The sequence below is a fragment of the Ambystoma mexicanum genome, chromosome 5p (assembly GCF_040938575.1).
Source record: "Ambystoma mexicanum isolate Mex_15411 chromosome 5p, UKY_AmexF1_1, whole genome shotgun sequence".
NCBI classification, from domain to species: Eukaryota; Metazoa; Chordata; class Amphibia; order Caudata; family Ambystomatidae; genus Ambystoma; species Ambystoma mexicanum.
In genome coordinates, this window is record NC_090930.1 from 654,809,405 (window position 1) to 654,832,888 (window position 23,484).

Consider the following 23,484-nt stretch of genomic DNA (forward strand, 5'->3'; position numbering starts at 1 on the left):
GTGGAAGGAGACACCTAAGCACTACAGGAGGCTATTTAAACCACACCCGGTGGATGAATCTTGCTTTGCGTTATTCTGCATCCTCTGCAGCAGAACGCTCATCGTGTCTTCTGCATCTGATCCTGGGCCTAAGGAAAAAGGCTTACCATCCTGAATCCAGTCTTCAGCAACACCTATAAAGACAAGAAAGAACAGGTTAGCATTCCGGCATCTGAAAGACAAAGGCTTACCTACTCTTCGTGCACTCCGGAGGTCTTCACACTGCATTCCGGCATCTGAAAGATAAAAGCTTACCAACTCTTCGCACGCTCCGGAGGCCTTCGGCGCTGCATCCGCATCTGAAAGACAAAACAAGGTGCGTTTAAAGACATTGGGGAACTTTAATACTCACGTGCCATTACTCCTTTCCACATCTAACCCAGTGGGTATTCCGGCCCCCTGCAGCCGCTCCGAACTTGTACCTGCAAAATAAAAAGACAGTTAGAGCGCATCGTCAAGCAGACAACAAGCGCTTACTTACGTGCTTCCAGGCGCTTCTATCCATTACACGGGCTCCATCTTCAACTCACTTCAGCCCGTCATCCGCCATCGCCGGAACCCTGCAAAACAAGAGACATCATTACTAAAGACTTTAAAGACATTAGAATTACTCGAAACTTACCGGTCGTGCAGTAAACGACGGACAGCAGTCCTCTGAAGTCAAGAGGCCTGCCCTACCTATCCAGTGAAGAAACTGGTTACAGCACCCTGCCCCGAGGCAGATGGAGAGCCCGGCATTCACTTACCTAAGGTGAGAGCGTTAACCTGTGGGGATCTACAGGAGAGGAGAAAAGGAAAGAGATAGGGACACCCCAATAACCCCAGTTCATTAATCCCATATTTTCTATCTGCAGACATCTTACTCTTCAAGTCAGGCATACAGTGCACAGAGGTCCAGCCCAAAGAGCCAACCGGGTGCCACACATCACCTTTGAAGATACGGTAGTCGCCCAGTCAAGACCGGCGCCTCTGCGAGAATCAGGTGAGCGTTACAGAACGCAAAGCCTACCGCAAAACTCTCGCCCAGGCGCTATGGAAACCTCGGATACTGACCACCTAGCCCGGTTACTTGGGGAACTAAGGGCAGAAGTGCATGCAGCTCGTCAGGAAACGAATGCTCTAAGAAGGGAACTAATTATTTCCAAGGAGAGAACAGACAATCTTGCTAGACAATTGCTACAGTCACAAGCCGGACAAACTCCGTTACCCGCATCAGGGGCAAATCTTCCTTCAACATCCTCTATGAATCCAGTGCAGATCAACCTACCTGGGAATGTACCTCTGGCTCCGCCCGAACGATTTTCTGGTGACCCAAAGAGGTTTGCAGTATTTATCAATCAGTGCCGGTTGCACTTCTTATGCCGGCCAGCAGCCTTTCCAACTGATCAAGCTAAAGTAGCTTTTGTACTTCCGTACCTTAGTGGCAATGCGGCAGACTGGTCGATCCCTCTAGTTAATCAAGATGATCCGGTTCTCCATGATTTTCAAGCCTTTCAGCTTAGTATGGAAAAACTGTTCGCAAGACATTCACAGGGGCAGGCCTTGGACAATGAGCTTCTTTCGTTGCGACAGGGTAATCAAGACCTTTTGGCTTATATTGCATCTTTCAATAGACTAATAGTGGAAACTCAATGGCCTGAGGACAAAAGGATTATGCTGTTTTATAGAGGTCTACGTGGGGAGCTCAAAGACGTTTTAGCCCAAGTAGTGAATCCCCCACAAGACTGTTCGGATTATATAGACTTGGTCGTTCAAATAGATCACAGGCTGCAGAACAGGAAGGCCGATCGTTCCAAGTTTGATGCTCGAGTATTTTCCAAACCGCCAACTCCTTCCAAAGGAGTAGACTCCGGGGAACCCATGCAAATAGGGGGTCTGAAAGGTCCTCTAACACAAAGGGAGCGGGAAAGGAGAAAACAGTTGCAATTATGCCTATATTGCGGAAACTCAGGGCACTTTCTTCGAGACTGTCCGGTGAAACCTGCCAAGAAGGCAGTAGGAGCTGCAGTTACCAAAGTTACAAACTCTGAGCAGGGAAACAACCTCGCCCGACAAGAATAGAGGTCCTCTTGCCGAGCGTGAAAACCAGTTCCGTGACCTCGCATTTCGTGATACCTATGGTCCTCATTAGCCCTGATAACCCGGATCGATTACATGCAATTGAAGCTTACGTCGACAGCGGTGCCATAGGCAATTATGTGGATCATGAAATGGTTTTGAGGATGAATCTAACTCTTTGTCCCAAGGCTGTAAAGGACGTCATTACTACGGTGGATGGTACGGAGATAGCCTCCGGGCCAGTAACGCATACCACTCAAGAGGTGACGCTAGTAAGTCAAGATGGACACCATGAGAAGATCGTGTTCGATGTGATCAAGGCCCCTCAGTTTCAGATTATTCTAGGAATACCTTGGTTAGAGAAACACAATCCTCTGATCGATTGGCGAGCAAGAACGGTCCAGTTTCCAGAATGTGTCTCTACTTGTCACCCTCCACCTGGTGTTGCACTGGCCGCAATTTCTTCAGAGACTCCCCAGTTACCTCCCGAATACCTAGAATACCAAGATGTTTTCCGGAAGGATCAGGCTAACTCTCTACCTCCTCATAGGTCTTATGACTGCCAGATAGACCTGATACCTGGATCTACTCCTCCTTGTAGTAGAATTTATGCCCTCACCGAGCCTGAGAACCTTCACCTTCGACAATACCTGGATCAATACCTGGCAAATGGGTTTATTCGTCCTTCCAAGTCCCCTGCTTCTTCAGCTTTGTTCTTCGTTCCAAAAAAGGAAGGAGACCTTAGAACTTGTATCGATTATCGCTCCCTGAACCAGATCACCGTTAAGAATAGATATCCGTTACCTTTGATCCCTGAACTCCTGGACCAAGTCAGAAAAGCATGCATATATACAAAGCTGGATCTTAGAGGAGCTTACCACTTGGTACAAGTAAAAGAGGGCGATGAATGGAAGACGGCCTTCCGCACCAAGTATGGGCTATTTGAATATCAGGTCATGCCCTTCGGACTTTGCAATGCCCCGGCCGCCTTTCAATATTTTATGAACGATGTCCTCAGGGAGCTCATAGATGTATGTGTTGTTGTTTACATTGACGACATCCTCGTTTATTCTTCATCGGAATCTGAACATCGGAAACACGTGAAAATGGTCCTCGAAAGATTGCGTCAACACAAACTTTTCGCTAAATTGGAAAAATGTGTTTTCAACGTGACTGAAGTTGAATTCTTGGGATTCATATTATCACCTGGCGGAGTGCGTATGGATTCAAAGAAGGTCGATGCAGTTCTCAAATGGCCATCACCATCCTCCGTAAAAGGTGTGCAAAGCATGTTAGGCTTCGCTAACTTTTACCGCAGGTTTATCCCCGAATTCTCTCGAATAGTCCAGCCCATCACTGCCTTGTTAAAGAAAAACAACAGTTTTGAATGGTCTACCGAGGCGGAACAAGCTTTCCAGGATTTGAAGACTAAATTTATCTCTGCACCAATCTTAAAACACCCTCGCCCCGAACTCCCCTACATCGTGGAAACTGATGCTTCAAGCCTTGCCATGGGGGCAGTTCTATCACAAAAGGACCCAGTAACCAATCAGTTGCATCCCGTGGCATTTTGGTCCCGCAAATTCTCGCCTCCTGAAATCAATTACACGATTACTGACAAGGAACTTCTGGCTATCAAGTCTGCCTTTAAGGCTTGGCGGCATTATCTGCTGGGGGCCCGACACACCGTTACTGTGATTACGGATCATCGAAACCTGCAATATTTGAAAACCGCAAAAGCCCAATCCTCTAGACAACTCCGTTGGGCATTATTCTTTGCCGAGTTTGACTTCATAATTACCTATCGACCTGGTACAAAGAACGGTAAAGCTGATGCCCTTTCTCGGATGGGAGTGGAAGAACACTTGATCAACCCTAAACCTGTACCAATCATTCCTGAACAAAGAATTCTGGGTGTAATCGCCACAGAATCCATAGAGGAAGTTAAGGATAAAGCCAGGCAATTTGTAACTCCAGCAGACATACAGAATTGGCATCTGCAGGGAAAGGACTTTGCAGTAAAGGACAACTTATTGTATTTCCAAGAACGATTATACCTACCCAGCACAGATTTACAGAAAAAAGTAATCTCTTGTTATCACGACTCTTTAATGGAAGGTCATCCCGGTATGGCCAAGACCTCAGAAAAGATCAAGCGCTACTTCTGGTGGCCGTCTTGGAAAAAAGATATCAGAGACTTTATAATGTCCTGTGGAGTATGCGCCCAAAACAAGAGTCAAAAGGAAAGACCAGCAGGCCTCTTACGCCCTATTGACATCCCACCTCGCCCTTGGCATACGCTTTCTATGGACTTCATCACCGATCTACCTCCATGCTCCGGATACAATACGATTCTAGTAATCGTGGACTTATTCTCCAAGATGGCGCATTTCATTCCGCTCAAAGGCTTGCCAACAGCAGCAACTCTGGCCCGAGAATTTCTCGAAAACATCGTCCGACTGCACGGTTTTCCTTCGGTTCTAATTTCGGATCGAGGTAGTCAATTTATTTCTCATTTTTGGCGAAGTTGCTGTCGGTCGGCTCAAATTGATGTGAGACTATCGACCAGTCACCACCCTCAGACCGACGGACAAACCGAGAGGACCAATCAAACTCTGGAACAGTATTTACGCTGCATGCTGCAACAAACTGAAAAAACTTGGAAAGACATCCTTTGGATAGCCGAATATGCCTACAATAACTCTGTCCATTCGGGAACTGGGAAAACCCCGTTTTTTCTTTTGTACGGCAGTCACCCTCGAACCTCGGAGTTGGATCCCCTCCAAGATCTTGAAACGCCAGCAGTAGACTACCTGCATTCTACAATTACCCAAGCCTTTAAGGAAGCTGTTTCTCACCTTCAAAGGGCTAAAGAACAATACAAGAAAGGAGCAGATCAACATCGGAAGGAAGCCCCTCAATATCAAGTATGGGATCAAGTCTGGTTATCCACCAAATATCTACCTCTAAAAGGGCCACGCACATTCAACCCAAGATACCTTGGTCCCTATTCCATCACTACCATAGTAAACCCAGTAGCGGTCAAGTTGGACTTGCCCCCGCACATGAAGATACATCCGGTCTTCCACGTCTCTCTATTAAAACCCGTGCAACCTCAAACCCGACTAACCAAATCTCCAAAGCCTATCCTAGTTGATGGAGAACTCGAGTTTGAAGTCAAAAGCATTCTGGACTCCAAGATCTCCAAATCTAAACTATTCTACCTAATTGACTGGAAAGGCTACGGCCCCCAAGAGAGATCCTGGGAACCTGCTGAATATGTCCACGCTCCTCGCCTAATCAAAAGATTTCACCGAACATTTCCTGACAAGCCAAAACCCCCGGAGAAGCCCGGTTTGGGAGGGGCCTTGAGGGGGGGTACTGTCATGATCTCTGCTTCCAAAAGGTCAGGGTTTTCCCAACTCCCTTGGAAGCAGATCCATAACCCAGGTTCCGAGTGCCAACCAGTCCCAATTGGGACCTTTTGGACCCAGTCCTGGCGCCAGTGGCACCAGGCTCATAAATATGCCCAGTCCCAGCGCTGGAAGCGCCGGGCTCATAATGCTTGGGTGGACTTACCTGCAGCAGACCATGCTGCTTACTTGCCTGCCAGTTGAGCCTCTGATCCTCTTCTGTTTGGAACTACTTTTCCTGTTGGGTGGGGCTGGAGCCACTCCCTAGATTCAGAACACTGGAACTCTTCTGGAAAGCAGGAACTCTTTTCTTACCAGGAACTCTTTTCTTACCTAGGCGTGGCTGTGGAAGGAGACACCTAAGCACTACAGGAGGCTATTTAAACCACACCCGGTGGATGAATCTTGCTTTGCGTTATTCTGCATCCTCTGCAGCAGAACGCTCATCGTGTCTTCTGCATCTGATCCTGGGCCTAAGGAAAAAGGCTTACCATCCTGAATCCAGTCTTCAGCAACACCTATAAAGACAAGAAAGAACAGGTTAGCATTCCGGCATCTGAAAGACAAAGGCTTACCTACTCTTCGTGCGCTCCGGAGGTCTTCACACTGCATTCCGGCATCTGAAAGATAAAAGCTTACCAACTCTTCGCACACTCCGGAGGCCTTCGGCGCTGCATCCGCATCTGAAAGACAAAACAAGGTGCGTTTAAAGACATTGGGGAACTTTAATACTCACGTGCCATTACTCCTTTCCACATCTAACCCAGTGGGTATTCCGGCCCCCTGCAGCCGCTCCGAACTTGTACCTGCAAAATAAAAAGACAGTTAGAGCGCATCGTCAAGCAGACAACAAGCGCTTACTTACGTGCTTCCAGGCGCTTCTATCCATCACACGGGCTCCATCTTCAACTCACTTCAGCCTGTCATCCGCCATCGCCGGAACCCTGCAAAACAAGAGACATCATTACTAAAGACTTTAAAGACATTAGAATTACTCGAAACTTACCGGTCGTGCAGTAAACGACGGACAGCAGTCCTCTGAAGTCAAGAGGCCTGCGCTACCTATCCAGTGAAGAAACTGGTTACAGCACCCTGCCCCGAGGCAGATGGAGAGCCCGGCATTCACTTACCTAAGGTGAGAGCGTTAACCTGTGGGGGTCTACAGGAGAGGAGAAAAGGAAAGAGATAGGGACACCCCAATAACCCCAGTTCATTAATCCCATATTTTCTATCTGCAGACATCTTACTCTTCAAGTCAGGCATACAGTGCACAGAGGTCCAGCCCAAAGAGCCAACCGGGTGCCACACATCACCTTTGAAGATAGGGTAGTCGCCCAGTCAAGACCGGCGCCTCTGCGAGAATCAGGTGAGCGTTACAATGTTGCTATAATGATTTGCATGTTGTTATGTGGCTTTATTATGCAATTTGTGTTTTTTGTAAATAACCTCTATAAGACATCATTACTGTTGGCCTTGAAATCTGAACTATTTGTAGAGAGTAAAGCTTGGAGATTATGTGGTAAAATTTGAAAAGTGGCGTTTCACTGTTCAGCCAAGGTTTGTGATCCTGGACCCCACGCCCACCCGCCTCTGCCAGCTTTCCAGCCATCCCACTCCCTTCGTTTTGGATGCAGCCAGAGTGCCATTAGTTCCTTTTTTCCACTTCTACCACTGCACATATCACAGTCCCCAGAATCGTACAGCACGTGCATTAACCCACTCCTCCTTTGCATGCATAGTCTGTTCTTGCAGGGGTGAGTTATCAGATCACCATGGGGTACCCAGTGGCACTAATGGAGAGGGGTAAATTCAGGGAACATGGGCCAGGTACTCACATCCAGGACATGGGGCGCATCTGTGATTCTTCTGTAGGAGCAGGTGATGCCTGTGCGACACACAGCCTAATTTGTTAGATTTCTGCGGCAGGTGTGTTCCCCCACTGGATTATCTTACTGGTGCATGCCATCAAGCATAAACTGTTCTTGTAGGAGCTATACCCTGCAAGCTCGGAGAGTTGTGTGATCCCCAGCGGTACCAGGTGGCACCAACAAGGTGGGGTAGATGTAGGCAGTGTGTACCAGGTACTGAAGTCCAGCCTACAGGATGTGAGATGCCTCTGTATGGCAGGTCACACCTGATACTACAACATGCCTCCACAGATTTCTGCAGCAGGTGTAGTCACCCATTGGGTTATTTTACCGGTACATGCTTTGAAGCATAGCCTGTTCTTGCAGGTTCTATGCCCTGCAAGAATACAGAGTTGTACGAGTACCTCGATGTTCCCGGTGGCACCAGTGTAGAGAGGGGTAGATGGAGAGAGGATGTGCCAGGTGCTCACATCCAGGATGTGAGATGCCTCTGTGGGCAGGTGATAACTGTCCTGCACAAAGCATGTTTTTTTCGCATGTTTACAGTGTATGCAGTGTATCACAGAGTGCACAGCCTCAACTTTCCCCTGGTCCCTGTGAGCTCTATACCCCGGAATCTACTTATTCTGTCACAGTTCACGTTGCCGCACTCACTGGGCTGCGGGGAGGGCTCCCTACTAGTCCCTTCTTTGACAGAGAGGCACTATTGTGGTTTTCTCAAGCAATTACACAAAACATTACATGCAACAAACACCATTAACCCTCCATAAGTCGCATTTTCTGTAAAGTCGTGAATTGACTTGATTCATGGACAAGGATTTAAAGGCCATTTTCTTTGAGGTGAGGGGCAGGCCACTTTTATTAGGTGCCTGGGCCTATTTCTTGTCCCAGTCCTACCCTACAAGAATATAAGAGAAATATCAGCAATATCAATTGTCGGTCGCAGAACCCTAGGCATTCCCTTGCGACCATCTGGCACTGCCTCTGCGACCCATGGGACACGGATCGCAGAGGCAGTGCCAAAAAAATAGTAAAATAGGCTCATTAAAATTCAAAGTTCATTTTGGAAATGATTGCCACCCCTTATTCCTCCCCAGCAGTGGTGGGAGTGGGCAGGAGGGGCTGCGAGCAGTGCTATTCTACTTTTATTTGGTGTCACCATTCCTATACTTCTATTTTAAAAGGAAACCGCTCCGGAATGGTAATCTTTTTAAAATAAAAGTATAGAGAAGTCAGCTGTAGCAATATCTGGATTACAGAGTGCTTAGCCTTGGCCCAAGCCTGCGCAACAGAGACGTCTTTATGGGAGGGCAAAAGGGGCACTTGCCCAGGGACCCACCTTGGAGGGGGCCCCCACAAGGCTGCCTGATCTAAAGTAAAATTCCATTGTTCACCAGACCTAAATAGCACATGCCGGGAGATTTTATGGCATGCTCCTGAGGCGCTAAACCTATTGTTTGTCCCTTTTGACAAGTACATTCTGCCGTGATCAATTAATCATGTAATGCTTTCTATGTTCACTGTGGAATATATAGTTTGTGTGTTCCGTACTGCACAACTTCTGCAGCATTATTTCCTTCTTGTGGAAATTATATTGATCATGTGCAATAGCCAAAATTGAAATCCATATTGATAAATTGAGTGCCACAATGGTTCAGACGTTAGCTCAGTGTGTTAAGGACACATTGAAGAGATGTGTGTTCATATGAAAGATTAGAAGAGCACATTGCAGCAAGGCTGGCTGAACCTTTCCTATGTCTGAAGTTTATAAACCTACCTGCATATGTAATTGGTCTTGCAGCATAAGAGGTGCTATTATCAGCAATGTTCCTGCACCAGATAGGGGTTGCTATAAAAACGAACATGTCATTCGTATGGTGAAGGTCTAGGAATTGGTTTGTTCAGATCGGGCGTTCTAAAACCTAGGCAATCCCCTCCAAAGATGAGCATAAATGATTAGTCCAAAAGGTGAATAAAAGACTGTGGAACCAAAGTGTTCATGCTTGTATCTTGGCATTGCCAGCAGACGATACAGTGATCCTGGTCAAATCATATATATCTTGCATTACTGTGCTGTCGTCTGTGAGGTTTACCTTCTTGCATGCTAGTGGCATCGTTTAGCTCATTACTTGATCTTTCTTCTTATGTAGGCCATTTGAGTGGAAGGGGTGGTAGACGGGAGAGAGCAGACCAGATGGTGTAGGCTTTTGGTAAGCATATTTTAAGGTCTGTTTGTTTGACACAAACAACTTTTTGCTTTTTGTATAAAAGTCAAAGGTTTTTCTGCACGTTTATGAATGACAATTTCACAAACCATTCTTTTGGAAGTATTTAAAGCTTAAAAGTACCAAAGACATACCTAGATTAAATCTGTTAAATCACATCAATTGGTATGCTGATACTTATATACTTCACTTGATGATGGATAGAATGTAGCTAGAACCATTCCCATTTTGCGTAACACCCTTCTGTAATATTTTGGTTTTAAAAATTGTCATGTTTGGAAATGTGATTTGTGTAGTTTGCAAGTCCGTTTTATAAAATGGGATTGTTTTAGTCAATGGTAAGAGCTGGGAAAAAAAGTGTTCAAATGCCGAAATTGCAGAGTTGGCACAAATCCCAGCTCCACCCCTTAAGCAATATGTGATCCTGGGCATCTCATTTAATCTTGTATTGCCTAACCTCTCAGTGTTGCCAGTCCCTAAACCTTTCAAAATTGTCAGCCCCTCAGTGTGATTTCCTTCTCAGGGTATGATCTTCATAAAAGCCTCACTCATGGTTTCACTGGCTATAGGGTTGCTTCCACTATAATAGTGAGCATTGATATACTGCACACCACAGGCACTTGTTCCCTTGATCTCTAATGGCAACGCTATATGAAAACCATGTCCCACTTCTAATCTCAGTCTGTCTGGTTAGAGGCACCTTCCTGGTAGCTTCTACTCTGCCTCTATTATCCATGCTATGGTATGTGTAGCTTTCTCCTTCCTTAAAATTTGTCTACTCTATTCATGCTTGAACACTTTTGCATTCTCTGAGGCAGCTAAATTGAGTTCTCTGCCTATTCTGGGTTACATGTAGCGTTTAAATACAGTCCTGCATTAATACTACAGGCTGCATACCTTCCCGGATGCTATTGATAAAAAGTATCCTGTTTCTATACTAGAACAGAAATAACCTCTTGTAGATTGCTAATGTTGGCCTTCAAATGCTACTTGTTTATCAAAATGATTAGAGCAAGAATGAAGAGGGTAAGGAGACTTAAAGAGAGTAAACATGCTTATTTTGAATGCTGTGAGGCAGGGTTTTGGGTGGGGGAGAGGGGGTGCCACCAGATATACTTGATCACTGAATTCCTTTGGTTTGATTGAGGGGGACCCCAAATGTGTCCATGCCCAGGGCCCCAAAAAATCTTAAAATGGCCCTGCTGCGCAATGAGAAGATGCTGGCGTTCTGTAACTGCACATGCCCTCACAGTGCGCAAACGTGAGCCGTGCCTAAACACTCTGGACTGATATCATATCGACAAGCAGCAGCAGGACGCAGCCATCAGCTGGGCCCCAGTGTACACTTGCTTGTTGCTCCAGCAGAGGTAATCAATGGGTGTCCTGGTTCCGTTACGTACTTCCATTTTAACAGGCTGGAAGTTAGAGAGCCTGTTAAAGTGGAAGTTAAGGCTAGCGGCTGCCGGCTGCCGGACATGCATTGAGGACATGTGCTGGCAGTTTGGTTTCTGATTATTAATTTTTGCTGCATTCCCTATCGTTTACCGGCAGTAAACGATAGGGAATGCAGCAAAATAATCAGAAACCGCAGCTGTGTACCAGCAATTGGTGGTGTAGTGGACCAGGGAAACTTCTAGGTTATTTTAGGTGGCTGTCATGTCGCATTCATATATGTGTGTTTGTGGATATTATTGTGCGTACATGACTGTGCATGTAAGAGTGCGTCTGCGATTGTATATGAATGTGACTCTGTATTTGTGCATTTGCATTATAATACTATAGGTATAGAAATTACTGCTTTCAGCCTATGATGAGGCAAGCTGCCTGTCCTTCATCACAATGTGGCACCCTCTGTCAGTGCACATGACAGCCACTTAAAGTAACCTAGAACTTTCCCAGGTCCACTATACCACCACTTGCTGGCACCGAGTGGCAGTATCAGATTATTTTGATGCATTCCTCATCATTTACCAGCGGTAAATGATAGGGAATGCACCAAAAATAAATAATCTGAAACCAGAACAGTGGCAGAAGGAGATTCTGGGGTATAGAGATCACAGGGACCGGGGGAAAGTTGAGGATGTGCGCTCTGTGATACACTGCAGACATCTGCTGCAAACATGCTAAAAAACACGCTTTGTGTCAGACAGTTATCACCTGCCCACAGAGGCATCTCACATAATAGATTTGAGCACCTGGCACATGCTCCCTCTATCTACCCCTCTCCACACTGGTGCCACCAGGTACACTGTGGTACTCGTGCAACTTTTTGTTCTTGCAAGGCATAGAACCTGCTATGCTTGAAAGCATGCTATGCTTGAAAGCATGCACTGGTAAAATAACCCAATGGGTGACTACACCTGCTGCAGAAATATGCGGAGGCAAATTGCGGTATCAGGTGTGACCTGCCATACAGAGTCATCTTGCATCCTGGAGGCTGGACTTCAGTACCTGGTACACACTGCCTACATCTACCCCACTTCATTGGTGCCACCTGGTACCGATGGTGATCCCACAATTCTCTGAACTTGCCGGGGATAGCTCCTGCAAGAACAGTTTATGCTTGATGCCATGCACCAGTAAGATAATCCAATGGATGAACACACCTGCTGCAGAAATCGGACAAATTAGGCTTTGTGTCGCACAGGCATCACCCGCCCCTGCAGAACAATCACAGATGCACACCATGTCCTGGATGTGAGTACCTGGCTCACGCTCCCTGAATCTACTCCTCTCCATTAATGCCACCGGGTACCCCAAGGCGATCTGACAACTCACCCCTGCAAGAACTGGCTAGGCATGAAAAGGAAGAGTGAGTTAATGCACGTGCTGTACAATTCTGGGGACTGTGATGGGTGCAGTGGCAGAAATGGAAAAAAGGAACTAATGGCACTCTGGCAGCATTGAAATTGAAGGGAGTGGGATGGCCGGAAAGCTGGCAGAGGGGGTGGGGACCAGGATCACAGCGAAACACCACTCTTCAAATTTGATCACATACTCTCCAAGCTTTACTGTGTACAAATAGGCTCAGATTTCAAGGCCAACAGTAATTATGTCTTATAGAGGTTGCCTACAAAAAATACTAATTGCATAATAAAGCCACATAACAACTTGTAAATCATTATAACAATATGTTAAGCAAAAAGAATATCATCGTGAGTTTAATTTTCACATCCCAAATGGTAAACTATAAGTCCTAGAATGCAAGATAACGTCAACCTGAAAAATCGATTGAAGCCCACTGTACTTTCAGTGATTTAAACATGCAATAAAATAAGTTGTGTAATAAACTCAGATAGATATGGAGATTCTTTGTCACAAACCTCCAGCTCGTTGTTATTCATGATGTTGAAAAAAAAGTTTTTTAAAAATGTGTTTATAACACAGCACAGAGGAAACAAGACAATAATAGCATGTAAGTCTCACAGGCAAGTCAAACAAAATAGATTCAAATTCCTTTCCCTCCCCTCCCCCCTCAGGATCCCACGTCAGCGGCAGGGGAAGTCTCATTCGGCCTGAGCGAGTTGGGAGCCCCCCTCCTACGGGGAGAGGGCCCGGGCGATCAAGCGGGGTTTAAAAGTCAAGGCCGGGTAATTCTGGTCGTAGTCCAAAACTGGGGCCCACATGTCAGTGAATCGGTGAAGCAGACCCACTTTGGCTGCCGTGACTTTTTCGGCTATTAAGATATCCCATAGTTTAAGCCACCAGAGAGTTATCAGGGGGCCTTCTGCAGACTTCCAAGTGCGAGCCACTGTGATTTTGGCAGCCAGTAAAAGTTGGGAGACCAGTGCCGCTCTTCTCCCTGTTCTCGGATACGAGTCCAGAAGTGGGATCCCCAAGAGGACCTGTTCAGGCGTCAGGGGGATCTCCATCTGGGTCATCTCTCTGATAATGGCCAGGCATTGAGTCCAGAATTCTTTCACCCTGGGGCAAGTCCACCACATGTGGAAGTAGGAACCTATAGAGCCACACTGGCGCCAGCATTGGGGATCCAGGGCTCGCTGGAAATGATGGAGGCGTAAGGGGGGTAGTACCAGCGCAACAAGAGTTTATGGGCGCATTTCCGATTGGTAATGCATCGGGACGTTGTACGTGTTCTCGTCCAAACGTCTATCCATGTGTGGTCTTCGATTGCTCGACCCAGGTCCGATTCCTATTGGGCCATATAGGAGGGCCTGAAGAGTAGGGGGTCATCCTGCAAGAGTTTGTATAGGGCCGAGATCTTACCCCAGGCCGGCAGGTCCTTAATCATAAGCTCTAGGGGGGCCAGGGGTCTGATTGCAGCAGCTCGAGTTTGGGGGTGAGTGCACCAGTGCCTTAGTTGGGCATAGGAGAATCTATCCGTCTCTGCAAGCTGGAAAATCGATTTGCATCGTTCAAAGGTGAGAGCAGCATCGTTCTCAAAGAGCTGTCCCAAAGTTTTGAGGCCTCCCGCCACCCAGTTCCTGAAGTTTTGCGGGCAGGCTCCAGGGGTGAAGGCGGGGATAAGAAAAATCGGGGAGGCTGCGCTAAGGGAACCAGGGATGCCTCCACGGCTGCGGGCCCACTCCCATGCTTTCAAGGTCTGCTTGGTGGCAGTCAGTATCCCTGGCCAGTTGCGTCTAAGAGTGGTGGGAATGAATGGGAGGAAGCGAAGGTGAAGAGGAAGACGAGATTCTTAATTTCCACCCATTTCGGGCGATTGGAGGCAAGGTCCCAAGCTTGAAATTGGGCCAGTTGTGCTGCAATGTGATATTTCCGGAGGTCCGGGACTCCCAACCCTCCCAGTTTCGTACTGGACATCATTGTTCTCTGGGGAATCCGGGCTTTCTTGCCTTTCCATTTAAAGCCAACGATTTTCCTCTGGAGCCGCTGCAGAGGGGGAAGGGGGATTGTGTTTGGGAGGGCAGCGCATAAGTATAGGAATCAGGGGAGAAGGTTCATTTTGCTTGCCGTAATGCACCCCAGAAGCGAGGTTTCCTGAGTCTGCCAACGGGATAGGTCCTTCTCTAGTTCCGCAAAGAGTGGGGGAACGTTTGCCTGGTAGATCTTCGCAGGGTCAGCGGGGATCTGGACACCCAGATAAGGGATCGCCTGAGTATTCCATTGGAGCGGGCTAAGGTTCTGCAAGGCTTCTCTCTCGCCTGGGCACAGTCCCACGCCGAGGGCAGCTGACTTGCGGAAGTTGATAGCGAAACCCGAAACGTCCCCAAAAGTCTGGATCTCTGCCAGGGCCACCGTCATGGAATTTTTGATGTTTGTGATGGTTAGCAGCACATCGTCCGCGTAGAGGGCAATCTTGTGTTGGGTTGCGCTGATCTTCGGGCCAGGGATGAGGGGGTTCTGGCGAACTCGCTGGGCCAACGGCTCCATGGCCAACGGTAAGAGCAAGGGAGATAGCGGACATCCCTGTCGCGTGCCGCATGTGAGAGAGATCGGATCCGATATGCGGCCGTTGACTCTCAGCCAGGTCCTCGGGGTCTGGTAGTTCGCCAGGGCCATCCGCATGAACGTTGGTCCAAAGACAAAGGCTGTTAAGACCAAAGAGAGGTAAGGCCAGTCTATTTTATCGAAGGCTTTAGTTGCGTCCAGGGCTATCAGGGCTAATTGCTGGGAACCCTGGGCAGTGACTTCTATTAGATCTAGAGCCCTGTGGATGTTGTCTTTCATTGATCTGTGGAGGATGAACCCCATCTGGTCTTGATCTATAATGCTCGGGAGGATTGGGGCAAGGCGGGTGGCCAGGACTTTGGAGTAGATGTTAGCGTCCAAGTTCAACAAGGAGATTGGTCTATAAGAGCTATTTTCAAGGGGGTCTTTTCCAGGTTTAAGAGTTAAAATGCTGATAGATTCCTGCATCGATGGGGTGACGGTGCCGGAGACCGCGAACGAGTTGAAGAGGCTGGTCATGGGGGTCACCAGTTGAGGGCGGAAGAGTTTATAGAAGCGTGTGGAGAACCCGTCAGGGCCAGGAGCCCTCGCTTCAGGCTTTTGATGGCTTCCTCCACTTCGATAGTAATAGGGGACTCCAGTTCCACTCTCGCCTCCATTTTATTAGTGACATAAAGCAACTTTTATTTTTGGTTTTTGCATGTCATGATGGATATAAACAAATCTCTAAATGGGTGCTTTGTGTTGCTCACTTTAACTATCATAGATTTGCACAGTAACTGTTACTTTGTGATCTCTTTGAGTTGGAAATGTTCCATCGTGCATAGGAAAGGCTCTGCCACTGATAAACGAAATATGTTTGCAACCTTAGCACCTTAACAGCCTGCAGAGCCACGGACGTTGTTTGTGTGTCTGCCTAGCTGCGACTTGGGAAACTGCCATTGCTTGAATGTCTGGCCTGAGCTGATTCTATATTTGGATCAGGAGTCAGAAGAAAGAGAAAGCTCTTTGTAAAAAGCAAACAAATGAATGGCCCAGGCCCAAAGATATCAGTAAACAAAGACATCATGATCACAACAAAAGATAAACCCTCCAACCGCACATGCTGCCAGCCCTGTCAGGCTGAGGCAGCTGAGCCCAGGAAAGTTGTGCAAATAACAGTACTAAACACGGATACATAGTGTGCAGAGGACCTATGTACAGAGAACAAGTTCTTACCTCTAGGCAGGAAGAAAGAAGAGTGAGCAGCATTCACTGGAATTCATTTCACTGCAATATGATTGGTTGACTATGTCATGTGCTTTTCAGCATGTGTTATAGTCACAATTCAGAGCACCTTATGCATTGCAATGCATGCTACATTCATTTCAATCTGTGTCATAAGAATGTCAACCCAGGTTATATTAATTTCAATGATTGTCAAATTCATTTCAATGCATGTCATATCCATGTAAATGCATGTTACGTTAATTTCAATCAGTGTTATATTCAGATCTATCAATGTTACATTCATTTCAGTGGGTGTCAAATTCATTTCAATGCATGTACTATTAATTTCAAAGCATGCTCGGATTACTTACTGGTAATCTTTATTACTCATATTCCTACTATTCCTCGTCCCAGTACTTACCTTTGTGTTTATTTCATGCTCACTGGAACTCTTTTCAAGCTGGCCTCCTCTGGCTGCCCCTCCCCTACTAGGTGGTAAAACCTCCAACAAACCAACCAACCCAAGGTAGTAATCCAAATCCCAGGCATGGGAACCTTCATCCAGTGGGCGGAAGGGAAGGGAAGTCCATACTGGGTCGAGGAAGAGTAGGACTAGGAGTAATAAAGATTACTGGTAAGTAATCTGAGCATTACCTCCACGTCCCACTTTCTCGTCAAAGTACTTACCTTTTGAGTTGTACCAAAGCAGGAACAGGAAGGACAGCCATGTCCATCACAAAAGACACATACACCAAGGGTAAGTGAAACCCACCCAACACCAATTTATTCAAGGAACAGCACAAAGTAAAAGACAGGTCGACCACGACTCCTGCCACCACTTTATCCAGACACAGCCTCCAGAACACCCACACCAAAGGAAGTAGATTGGGGCCCCTCCAAGTTGAGCTGGTAATGCTGAATGAATGTGTTGGGTATAGGCCATGTGGCATCTCAGGAAATGTCCAACAAAGGGACCCCCGCAGGCGTGCCCAGTAGGCAGCCAGCCCTCTCGTGGAACGACCCTGGACCCGCCCTGCAGGACAGAGGTCGACAGACTTATAGGCCTGCAGAATCAAAGATTTAATCAACCGACTAATTGTTGGAGTGGAAGCCCAGCGACCACAGTACCCCGCCCTAAAGGTGACTAAGAGATGATCTGTGAGACAAAATTACTCAGTCCAGGACAAATAATGTAAGACCGCCCACTTGACATCCAGACAATGTCAAGCCTCCTTCTTAGAAGAGGACAAGGCAGGAATGAAAGCCGGGAGAACCACCTCCTGAGACCCATAGAACCAAGAGGCGATCTTTGGCACAAATGAGGGGTCACAGCGCAGCACCAGTGCCTCCTCCTGGAGAGCCAGAAAAGGAGGCCTATACAAAAGGGCCCCAATTTACCCCAAACACTGAGCCAAAGTAATGGTAGTCAGGAAGGTAGTCTTCAGCATCAACCACTTCAGCTCCACCTCCTCCAGGGGCTCAAATGGAGGCTTCTGCAACATGGACAGGACTAAAGAAAGGTCCCACAGGAGATCCCCAACTGGGCTCACAGAACGAGAATCTGCTACCCCTTTCAAGAGCCTCGAGACCGGAAACCTCCCTCCCCCCCAGAGGGAACCAGGAAACCCAGAAAGCCTGACTGGCCACCCAGTGAGAACAGAGAGTAGAGACCGCCAACCACTTCTCCACCCCTTCATGAAGAAATTGCCAAATAGGAGGCCACACTCCCCCCGGGGCACACCAAGCCAGAATATTAGCCCAATGACGGTCATAGGACTTAAGTGTAGAGGACCGATGCGCCCTCAGGACTGTCCTAGCCATTGCAGCAAAAAGGCCTAACGCCTGGAGACCCCTGCTCTCAGTTTTCATAGCACTCAAAGGATAAGAGAGGAGAAAGGGGCATTGACCACCTGCAACGGAGACGGCATCTGGGCAACACCAAAGGAGGAGCTAACTGCATCTCCAGAAGGTCCAGGAGCCATCCCCTGCCAGGCTAGTGAGGAAACACCTGTATAAATGCCCCCGGAAACAATCTGATTCTGCTGATGACTTTTGGAATTAGGGGAACTAGTGAAAAAGCATAAAGAAACTCTGTGGGCCAAGCCAGGGAAATAGCACCCACCCTGGAGTACTCAAGCAAACCTGGGGAAGTTGAGAGTTGCAGGGAGAGGCAAAGAGGTCCATCCAGGGATGCGTGGACTGCCAACACACCACCTGAAAAACCTTGGGACGAAGAGACATCTCCCCTGTGACTGGAAACACCATGAAGAGCCAGTCCACCATCATATTGTCCACCCCCCGGATATGGACCGCTCTCAAGAAGAGCAGGTGTGCCTTGACCAAGGTCCTGATGGACAAAGCCAGATCCTCCAGGGATTGGAACCCGTACCCCCCTGATGGTGGATATAAGCCAGAGCCCAGGTGTTGTCTGTACGATCCAGAACATCCTTCCCCTGGATCGAAGAACTGAAGACCACCAAAGCCCTTAGAACGGCTGCCAACTCCTGAAGAGACCACCTTGCCTGATGAGAGAAGTCCAGGAGAGTCGCCCTCCAGCCCAGGTTGCTGGCATCGGTGGTAAGAATGATCGGCAAGCCCGGGATAAGGACACACCCCCCCCCGGAGATGTGACCGGACCAACCACCGCCAGAGGGACTTCCAGAGGGGAGAAGCCACTAGGATCAGACAGCTGAAGTGAAGAGATGCCGGTTGCCAATGAAACAGAAGATGACGCATTAACAGTCTCAAATGCAGCTGCGCCCAGGGGACCACAAAAACACAGGAAGCCATGTGCCCCTGGAGACCTAACAATTCCCTGGCCGAAGCCCAATCCCTGTCAAAAACAGTCTGCAGCAGACACTGGAGCACGCGAGGCCCTGTCCAGTGGGAGCCGAACCAGTCCCTCCCTGGTGCAGAACTGTGCACTGATGAACTTTATAGTCTGAGAAGGGGATAAGTGAGATTTCAGAAGATTGAGCAAGAAACCAAACCTGCACAGGACCCAACAGAAAAGTCGAAGATGGACCAACCTGTAGCCAAGACCCAGCCTTGATCAACCAATCATCCAAGTAAGAGTACACCTGAACTCCCGACAGGTGTAAGGAAGCTTGGCGGCCACCGCAGGAGACCCGGAGGCTCTGCCACCAGCTCCCACCAAATTACTGATGCTCAGAGCAGGGCACGGAATTCCCTGTCCCTGGCCCAGCAGAACGGCCAACTTCTGGAGGCCGACTGGAACACCCTACTTGCACTTCGCTACCGGACCATCTGCTGGAACCCACAGCGCTGCCTGCCAGGCATCCTGACACCCGGGCAACCTCCAAGTCCTGCAGAGGAGTCGCTGAGTGAGGGCTGCCAGCCGTTGCCCCTCCTGCCCAGCACAGAGAGGATTCACAAGTTCCGGCAGGAATGAAAGACCTGCTGTGGCTGGTTGGTTGGGAGGCTATACCTCCTGGGAGGGGAGGGACCAGAGGAGGCCAGCTTGGAAAGAAAAAAGTTCCAGTGAGTAAAGTACACACTCAAAGGTAAGTACTGGGATTAGAAAGAGGGACGTGGAGGTAATGTCTTATTCATTCTAATGCATGTTCAGTACATTTTACATTCACTTCAATTTGTGTCATATTCATTTCAATGGGTTTCATAATCATTCTATTGCATCTCCTATTCACTTCAAAGTGTGTCATATTCACTTCGTGTGTCATATTTATTTCAATGCATGCCCTATTCTTTTCAATGCATGTTACATTCACTTCATTGTGTATCATATTAATTCATTTCAATGAGTGTCATATTTATTCCAATGCATATCCTATTCATTTCAATGCATGTCTTATTCATTCCAACGCATGTTATATTCATTTAAATGCATGTTACATTCACTTCAATGTGTGCCATATTCATTTCAATGGATGTCATATTCACTCCATTGCATGTTATATTCATTTCAATGCATGTTTCATTCACTTCAATGTGTGTCATATTCATTTCAATGCATGTTATATTCATTTCAATGTGTGTCATATTCATTTGAACGGGTGTCATATTCATTCCAATGCATGTTGTATTCACTTCAACTTGGGTCATAGTCATTCCAGTGCATGTACTATTCATTTCAATGCATGTCTTATTCATTCCAATGCATGTTATAATTACATCAGTGTGTGTCATATTCATTTCAATAGGTTTCATATTAATTCCATTGCATGTCGTATTCACTTCAACGTGTGCCATATTCATTTCAATGGTTGTCATATTTATTCCATTGCATGTCCTCTTAATTTCAATGCATGTATTATTCATTCCAATGCATATTATATTCACTTCAATGTATGTCAGATTCATTTCAATTGGTGTCATATTCATTTCAATGGGTGGCATATGCATTCCATTGCATGTCAAACTCACGTCAATGTGTCATATTCATTTCAATGGGTATCCTATTAATTTCAATGCTTGTCTTATTCATTGAATTTCAATGTACTTCATACTCATCTCAATGCATGCCTTACTCATTTCAATGCATGTTGTATTCATTTCAATATGTCGCATTCATAAAGGTGTAATTTGGCCTGAACAGCTTCCCATTTCAGCTTCCATTAACTTAAATAGATTTAAAATGTATTCGGTACAAATATTTATTTCACTGAAAGGAAATGAATTAAGTAAGCTTGTCATCCTTTTTCTTTCTCTCTGCATAACAGAAACAGGATGGACTGAAGGCCCCGAAGAAGAAGAAGGTGAAGATGAAAATAAAAGGTGCAGTAAGTTTAGCAAGTGTGGTGGAAGCGGAAGAGAGAAAACTGGAGGTAGAAAATCGAAGCACTTCAAATACCGGCCTCCTCCACAGCAACCGGATTGCTCAGGAACACTCCAATACAGAAGGCAAACAACTACCTATCGCAGGTAACGGCATTCATGCATCCCTCAACACTGGCACTCAAATAGGATTTCTAATAAATCTGCATTGTTTCCTGACGGAAACTGATGCCAGCCCACATTTAATAAAGAATCAGAATCAGCCTTGGCCAGGCTAAGGGCAAACTCACACTAAGAAAATGTGCATGCTAAAGAAGTAAACCCGCAGCAGATCACCTAATGGTGGTTTAATCATAATGCACAACCCTCTTGGGATGCGACCCACATCCTAATCGTTTGTGCAAAGAATGTTCCTCCCCCATTTAGAGATACATTTTTTTTGGTCATTTTTTCAATTCTCTTAAAAGGCCATTTCAGTGCCTGCACCATGCTCTCCCAATGGCTGTCTATCAACAAGTATATCAAATGCTGATCAAATAGAGGCAGTGACTGAATTAAGCACGCTGTCTCCCTGGTGGCTTGCGTTTTGAAATCTCAAATATTAGGACTATTTTAGCACTATGTTATATATAATGAAGAGATCTAGATACAACACATACACAATCTATGTAAATATGATGAAAATGCTCTGAAAACAGTTTTTAGTGCAAGGCTCTGTGCACCTAGGTGCAGTCAGTGTTGCACAGGGCAGTGTCCCGTATTTGGTATGCTTGACCCATCATTTGGTGTGTAAGGAGGAGTTGAGAAGTTTCACAAAAAAGTTCACAATGTTTAAGTAAAGTCATAGCCTGAGAATAAGAATGCTGTATGGTTTTGCAGTAAGCAGGGTAACTGTAATAGTTTATTTATGCAGCGCTTATACACAGGTCGAGTGCTTCAAAGTGCTTCAAGGGGAACGGGAACAAGGGAATACAGTATTCACTCTTAGGCCTTGAAGTTTCTGAATGGTCTAACAGAATAACTAGCATACAAGGCCTGACAGCTTTTCTCCTAGTGCAAGTGCATGAAGTGTTACAGTTGCGATCAAGCTAGGTAGGGGGGACAAAAAAAGGGGAGGAGGAGACAGATCAGACGAACTTACTAGTCCTAGTAAATTTAGGTCATGCTTGCATACAGACGGAGAAGCGAGGAAGGGGGGTGGCGGAGGAGCAAATGCGTTCAGTACAGCAGGGCCCTGGGTTAAGTGCAGAGAGGTTGTGAACTCATGGAGCGTAAGCTGAAAGTGCAGTGATGCTGAGCATAGTGCAGCAGCCTGGAGGCAAGTACAAAAGGACTGGCGGGGAATCCTGGGACCTGTAAGCTCTGGAGGTGAACCAGGCAACCAGTCAGCAAGAACTGAACAGAGTTAGGGAGGAGAAGAAGGGTGGAGGGAGAGGAGGAGGAGGAGGAGAAGAGGAAGGTCTTGAGTTTCTGGAACCTAAGGTGCTCCGGCTCAAGACAGAGGGAGGCAAGGGAGGCTGTTCCAGAGGGAGGCACCTCCAGAGGGTAAAGATCTACCCCAAAATCTCTGTTTGTGAAAGCGGCTCACCCATAGAGAGTTGGAGGAGGATGAGCGGAGGACTCTAGGGGGAGAGTATTTAGGAAGGGAGCGCTGTAGATAGTGCGGGCCCCGGCCCCAGAAAGTCATGTGGGTTATGCAGAGGGTCTTGAACTTGATCCTTGCAGCCACGGGGAGCCAGTGGATGGATTTCGGTGCTGGCGAGATGCAGTCCCTATGCTTGAGGCTAAGGATAAGTCTTGTGGTTCTATTCTGGATGAATTGTAGAGGACAGAGAGTAGAAGTAGGAAGATTGAGAAAGAGGTTGTTACAATCGTCCAGCATAGAGAGAACCAGGGTTCTTGAGGGGGTGAGCCTCTGGGGGAAAGTGAGAAATGGTAGAATGCCTCTGAGTAGGTGCCATTGGTAGTGGGACTTTTTGGAAATGTCTGAGATGTGAGAAGAGAAGGAGAGAGTGTAGTTGAAGATGACCCGTAGATGTTTTGGCTCATTGGTAGGTGAGGCTGCAGAGTGAAAGTGGGAAAGCGGGAGCATGGGTCCCTATGAGGACGATCTCTGTCTTACTGGCATTCAGGCAGAGATCGTTGGGGGCACACCAAGACTGAACTGGGGATAGACAGTCAGGGATTAGCGAGGAGGAGGAGCCGCCCGAGGGTAGCCTGAAAGAGAGCTGCCTGTCATCTGCATAACACTGAAAGTAAGAAGTAAAGTTAGAGATCCTGTGGGCCAAGGGGGCCATGTAAATATTGAAGAAACAGGGGATAGGTTAGATCCTGGGGGATCTACCACAAGTAGAGAGAGTGATAGAGGAGAGAAAAGGACCCAAGTTCCATCTGTGAGGGCCAGTCAGAGAACAAGGAGGTGAGCCACGCCAGGGCCTGATCTGTGATGTCCAGGGTATCACGGAAATGGGAGAGCAGGAGGTTGTGGTTTACTTCATCAAAAGCAGAAGAACGGTCAAGAAGAATGAGGACAGAGGGGGACTTAGA

General features: G+C 47.1%; 1 protein-coding gene across 2 annotated transcripts in view; it reads left to right on the forward strand.

The window, feature by feature from the left end:
* The window catches only part of ARL13A (ARF like GTPase 13A), an 890,733-nt gene that overhangs the window by 843,157 nt on the left and 24,092 nt on the right, over window positions 1-23,484 (forward strand). For both annotated transcript variants that reach the window (XM_069613008.1, XM_069613007.1), the window contains one exon: window positions 20,883-21,084. In XM_069613008.1, the coding sequence (XP_069469109.1) occupies window positions 20,883-21,084 (202 nt within the window). The remainder of the gene's footprint in view (window positions 1-20,882; window positions 21,085-23,484) is intronic.